This window comes from Protopterus annectens, chromosome 3.part1, assembly GCF_019279795.1.
Source record: "Protopterus annectens isolate FY-2018-M chromosome 3.part1, PAN1.0, whole genome shotgun sequence".
NCBI classification, from domain to species: Eukaryota; Metazoa; Chordata; order Ceratodontiformes; family Protopteridae; genus Protopterus; species Protopterus annectens.
This window is the reverse complement of record NC_056732.1, coordinates 1,822,826,679-1,822,833,634: the sequence shown is the minus strand read 5'-3', so window position 1 is coordinate 1,822,833,634 and position 6,956 is coordinate 1,822,826,679. Positions and strand designations below refer to the sequence as shown.

General features: G+C 38.3%; 1 protein-coding gene across 1 annotated transcript in view; it reads left to right on the top strand.

Moving 5' to 3' along the window:
- LOC122797888 (zinc finger protein 271-like) overlaps window positions 1-6,565 on the top strand; it is a 181,818-nt gene extending 175,253 nt beyond the window's left edge. Inside the window, exons 7-8 of the mRNA XM_044066406.1 lie at window positions 4,419-4,562; window positions 4,687-6,565. Coding sequence (XP_043922341.1) covers window positions 4,419-4,562; window positions 4,687-6,497 — 1,955 coding nt within the window. The 3' untranslated portion in view covers window positions 6,498-6,565. The remainder of the gene's footprint in view (window positions 1-4,418; window positions 4,563-4,686) is intronic.
- The last annotated feature ends 391 nt before the right edge of the window (window positions 6,566-6,956 follow it).

Here is a 6,956-nt window from a genome sequence, read left to right as displayed (position 1 = left end):
TTCAGAAAGTCAAACTTCATATGGTCAATACCATATGATCAACTTTCCAAAACATCAAAGCTTTTGTATGGAGATCATGGGACAGTGTAGATAGGGGAATTTACAATTTTCTCCTCTGTAGTGTCATCTCAGAGTTGGTATATATACTATGCAAGGGGCTAAGGGCCTAGATTCTTGACGTTTTGTAATGCTTCTATTGAACAACTATATTTTGTGTGTGTTCCTTAGGTATTTTGTTTTTCATGTTACTAAATGTATATTCTTTTTGTACTGAATTTATTTTATAATTTGTCTCCTTGTAATTTAGTATCTGTGGAGCTTTTCTCCCCGGGCCTCTACTGAAAATGGACATACATCCAGCTAGACTAGCCCGGTTAACAAATGTAAAATAAATAAAAATAAAATAAAATAAAATTATTGTTGTCTTGCTTTGTTCTAGTTTTCATAAAGTCAGTCATATGGTCTTGAGCATATGAAGTTCGACTTTCAGAAAAGTCAGTCTTCTGACATGGATCCATATTTTAATATATGAAGACAGTTGTTAAATGGAGAATGTTTTCATTGACATTGTACTGATGATTTATTTTTGACAACAGTGCTAAGATGATGTTTGAATATTTTTTTCCCGTTTTGAATGTGAATAGATATTCATCTTAAAGATTACCCCTTCTCTGGTGGCTTCATTTGAAGCAGAGCTGTTCCCTAAGCTTATTCACGTGCAGTTTGGACCTGTGGATGAAAAACTGCAAATTCACCCCTGCCTTGTCACGTGTGCCCATATGGGCAGGGGCAGCTTGTAAATGCCCTAAGGCACAGGCATATACCAAAGTCATTCTAGTCCATGGGCATTGATAAATGGGAACATTGGGGCATTAACAGCTATGGTTAAAAATGCTCTGTGGCCATTGGCCTAATAATTTCCTATTACCTGATGATAACAAATTGCAAGAAGGACCCAACCAAGCTTTGAGTCTTCACTGTGTAACATCTTATTCCTTCTGTAGTGATGTCCCATGGGATTTATGCAAATTATCCCTTAAGGGCACACCAGTGTTTCAGCTAATTGGTTTTTAAATGCCTGTAAAAGTCTTTATGGGTACATTTAGGCCATTGAAGCCAAACCCCACTAGCTGTAAACATAACCATGTTTACTTATTTAGTTATTTAACATTTGTTTACCAGGAATGTCTGACTGGGACACAGCCTACTTTCAGTGGAGGCCCGGGGAGAAATGCTCCAAATGCATGTCTTTTGAATGTGGGAAGAAACCGGAGCACCCAGAGGAAACCAACACAAATACAGGGAAGACATGCAGACTCCACACAGAAGGCACCCCAGCCAAGAATCAAACTGAAGAACCTTTTGATGTGAGACTGATGTTCGTAAGGATTAGGATGCCTGCAAAATATCCCAACCAACATCCAAACCCCTGGGACTTGCATTTTATTTCTGAATGGTTTGTCTTTGTGACCTTTCTACCTTTGGTATGAATAGATTTAGTCTCAATCACTTAAATGATATATAATTGTTAAATAGAATGTTTGAATTTGCAACTAGATACAAAATACGACAGAATCACAGTGAATATGTATACGAGGGCTGCACTACCCAATAGTTTTTTCTTTGACTATAGTGCCCCCTTCACAATTTATTTTTTGCTTTATGGTGAATTTCTAATAGTGCATAAAACCTGCTTGGGTGAGGATGACTTCCGTAGGCAGCTATAGAAATGAGAAATTACGTATTAGGTAGAGGCTAGGAGTTAGAACTTCTTAATAACACATGTAAGAGAATTATGGGTAATAAACATCATAATAGGAGAGATTTCTAGTACCTGTTATTTATTAGAAAAGACAAGCCGATGTTTACTTTATTACTAGACATGCTTCTTATATAAAATAAATATCTAGAATTCGGAGAAGCCTCTATAATATTATTTTGAACATTAAGAATATTAAGATTCTTAGAAGCCTCCACAAGTGTCTTATAGGAACTCTTTTCTTTAAGGACTGTCTATTGTCAACACTGAACTACATAGGGTATGTGGACATACTAAGCTGCATAAAAAACACATTTCAAAATGATAGGCTAAGTTTCATGCATGATATTAAAATGGGTTTCTAAGTGCTATCTGTCTGGGTCTGGGTCTGAACTGGCATATTTAACAATGCTATAATTTGTTGCCATGGCTGAGATTTGTGGTATACTTGACTATAACTGTGATTATTGTTACAGTTTGAGTTGCTCTCTGATGCTGGCTATTTTGTGACGCACCCCGTTACCACATCAATGTAACAACATTGTAGGTAAATGTCAGTCAGTGTCTCATTCATGATTCATAAGGTTGTGTTCACACTTGTCATATATTTAAAGTGATGAATGTGTCATGCACAGGTAATGCCTGAATGTATGTCATTGTCATGTGTATTGTCCTTGTTGGAGAGGGATGTTGTGGCACTCCAAGCTGAAGTCTGATGAGAGTCCCCAAATTGCTAGCACTGGCCCTGTTATGGGGGCAGATTAATTCCCACTCCATAATGGTAAAAATGGAGTGGATGCTAACACAGATTTATTAGGGTGTATTTATATTTAGAGAATTTGTGAGTCAGTTAATTGGACAACTTTCTTCCTTTCTGTAGGCGTTATACAATGGATGTTGTCTCCAGGAACAGAGCATGGTTTGCTGCTGCAATTTACTCCTGTATTCTTAGGTCATGGCCAGATTCTATAATCCCTTAGTACTCTGCTATTCTTGGTGAATGATGATACATCAGTGTTCGTTACATTACACGTAGTAGAGACGTGCGAGCATACTCACCGTAACAGTAAATATAGTATAAAGATCTTCACTGCAGTGACGGCTCCATCCTGCGTATAAATGTAGTGTAAGAATCATCACTGCAGTGATGGCTGCATCCTGCATATAAATGTAGTATAAGGATTGTCACTGCAGTGATGGCTCCATCCTGCATATAAATGTAGTATAAGGATCGTCACTGCAGTGACGGCTCCATCCTGCATATAAATGTAATATAAGGATCGTCACTGCAGTGACGGCTCCATCCTGCATATAAATGTAATATAAGGATCGTCACTGCAGTGACGGCTCCATCCTGAATATAAATGTAATATAAGGATCGTCACTGCAGTGATGGCTCCATCCTGCATATAAATGTTGTATAAGGATTGTCACTGCAGTGACGGCTCCATCCTGCATATAAATGTTGTATAAGGATTGTCACTGCAGTGACGGCTCCATCCTGCATATAAATGTTGTATAAGGATTGTCACTGCAGTGACGGCTCCATCCTGCATATAAATGCAGTATAAGGATCGTCACTGCAGTGATGGCTCCATCTTGAATATAAATGTAGTATAAGGATTGTCACTGCAGTGACGGCTCCATCCTGCATATAAATGTAATATAAGGATCTTTACTGTAGTGACTGCTCCATCCTGCATATAAATGTAGTATAAGAATCATCACTGCAGTGATGGCTCCATCCTGCATATAAATGTAGTATAAAGATCATCACTGCAGTGACGGCTCCCTTCTGCATATAAATGTAGTATAAGGATTGTCATTGCAGTGATGGCTCCATTCTGCATATAAATGTAGTATAAGGATTGTCACTGCCGTGATGGCTCCATCCTGCATATAAATGTAGTATAAAGATCATCACTGCAGTGATGGTTCCATCCTGGATATAAATGTAGTATAAAGATCATCACTGCAGTGATGGCTCCATCCTGCATATAAATGTAGTATAAGGATAGTCATTGCAGTGATGGCTATGAACCTATAAGGATTGTCACTGCAGTGACGGCTCCATTCTGCATATCTCCCTGCATATTCAATATTCCTACCACGATTAGAAGACTGATATGAGAGTCTCTACTATACATGTGTACTTTCTCCTGTGGGAATGACTCATGTTTAACCTCATAAGAAGGTGCTGAGGGTGCACTTGTTGGTGACCTCCTCAGTCATCCTAAAAAAAGAACTAAAGATGGCATAAGCTCTTTTCTTATTTGTTCCATCCATCCTGCTGATGTCCACAGAATTAATTGGGAAGGAATCCTTCTCCCAACGATGATGTCTAAAGCTGTGAAAGTCAGGCTTTGTAGTCAGAGTCTGTCCGTGACATATTTTTCCTGCTCATTACAAATTTTATTGACACAGTAATCTTTGTACTCCAAACATCTGCTATTGTAGTTAATATGCTAACATTGCTATACTTTCCCTTTCTTGGTGACACTTGCTAATGAAAGTGTATATAGCAGCAGTTCATTTTTCACTAAAATTAAAAAAGTAAGAAAGGTTTGTCCATCGTATAATGCAGAATGTAACAATATAAGTTAGAAAGTAAGCCCTCATTGCGAACCATTATATTCTAACTAATGCATGTTTCTTTAAGTCCACAGGAATGCAGATTTCAGTGAAATTCAGAGTCAGCTGCCATCATGTGGAGCTGGAAGTCCCAAAGCTTTGCCGGATAAGGTGTTTAGTCCAAGATATGATCTGGTGCAAACCAAAAACCAGTACCATAACTGTGTGGAAAGTACTGATGGGTTTGTACAGAAAACTGAACCTGAAATGCATCTGAAAACTAAAGAGGAAAATCCAATCAAATGGGTTAATTCCAGCAACACATTAACCCTTCATAGTTGCTTTTTGAATCATAGGGGGGGGGGATCAAAAGAATGTGTTGGAAACAGATGAACCTATTTTCAGCAGCAAAAAGCTAAATAAATGCATTGCACTTGTTAATGAGAGAAAAGGTGACCCTCACATACGTGCCACATGTTTCACAAAGAAGGCAGATTTGGTAAACCATCAGTATGTCAACAATGAAGACAAAAAAGTAATGCATCATAGCATCCACACTGGACAGCAACCCTATAAGTGCACAATGTGCAATAAGAGGTTTGCACAGAAGAGTGATATGGTAAAGCATCAAAACATCCATACTCGGGAGAAACGCTTTAATTGTACCACATGTGGCAGGGGTTTTACACGGAAAGGTAACATGCAACAGCATCAATTTATCCACAGTGAGCAGAAACCCTTTAAATGCACCATCTGTGACAAGAGGTTTATATATAAGAATTCTATGTTAAGGCATCAGAGACTCCATATGCTGAAGAAACCTTATAAATGCCCTACATGTGGCAAGGAATTTAGACATAAGAATAGCATGAGGCAGCATCAGTATGTTAATTCTGAGCACCAACCATATAAATGCACCATCTGTGACAAGAGTTTTGCATCAAAGAGAACTATGGAAATGCATGAGAGCGTCCACACTGGACAGCAACCCTATAAGTGTACTATGTGCGATAAGAGGTTTACACAGAAGAGTTCTATGGTAAGACATCAAAACATCCATACTGGGGAGAAACACTTTCAATGCACCATCTGTGACAAGAGGTTTATATATAAGTATTCTATTTTAAGGCATCAGAGCATCCATATGGCAAAGAAACCTTATAAATGCCCTACATGTGACAAGGAATTTACACAGAAGGATAGTATGAGGCAACATCAGTATGTCCATTCTGAGCACAAACTGCATAAATGCACCATATGTGACAGGAGTTTTGTATCGAAGAGTACTATGGTAATACATCAGAGCATCCACACTGGACAGCAGCCCTATAAGTGCACTATGTGTGATAAGAAGTTTGTACAGAAGAGTTCTGTGGTAACGCATCAAAAGATCCATACTGGGGAGAAACCCTTTAAATGCACCATCTGTGACAAGAGGTTTATGTATAAGAACTGTATGTTAAGGCATCAGAGCATCCATATGCTGAAGAAACCTTATAAATGCCCTACATGTGGCAAGGAATTTACACAGAAGGGTCACATGAGGCAACATCAGTATGTCCATTCTGAGCACAAACTGCATAAATGCACCATATGTGACAGGAATTTTGTATCAAAGAGTACTATGGTAATGCATCAGAGCATCCACACTGGAGACCAACCCTATAAGTGCACTATGTGTGAAAAGAGGTTTGCACAGAAGAGTTCTATGGTAACGCATCAAACCATCCATACTGGGAAAAAACCCTTTAAATGTACCACATGTGGCAAGGGTTTCACACAGAAAGGTAACATGCAGCAACATCAATTTATCCACAGTGGGCAGAGGCCCTATAAGTGCACTACATGTGATAAGAGGTTTATTCAGAAGAGTGATATGGTAAAGCATCAAAACATCCATACTGGGGAGAAACGCTTTAATTGTACCACATGTGGCAGGGGTTTTACACGGAAAGGTAACATGCAGCAGCATCAATTTATCCACAGTGAGCAGAAACCCTTTAAATGCACCATCTGTGACAATAGGTTTATATGTAAGAATTCTATGTTAAGGCATCAGAGCATCCATATGGCAAAGAAACCTTATAAATGTCCTACATGTGGCAAGGAATTTACACAGAACAGTCGCTTGAGGCAACATCAGCATATCCATTCTGAGCACAACTAAAAATATCAGCACAGGTGGAAAGACTTAGAAGATACACAGATAAATATAAAGGAAAAGTACAAAATAAGCAATTTATTATTGATCCAAAAAAAGTATATAGAGAATTGGGAAATAAGGTAAAAGGAATTGAAAGACTGTCAAAAAAAAGAAGAAATAGATACATTTTTGGAGACGTATCTGTGAAGATCCTGTGGAACATAACAAAGATACTAAATGGATAGAAGAATTAAAAGAAAGAATAAGAAGTTTAAAGGTACAGGATATGAAATGGGATGAAATAACAACTAGAGAGATTGAAATAAAGTTAAGAAAAGCTTCTAACTGGAAAACCCCAGGCCCAGATGCAGTACCTAACTTCTGGTTAAAAGTATTAACATCTTTGCACAAGGATTTAGCCATGAGTAAGCACTATTTATATGCGCACCCTGAACAGATACCGCACTGGTTAACAATGGGAAA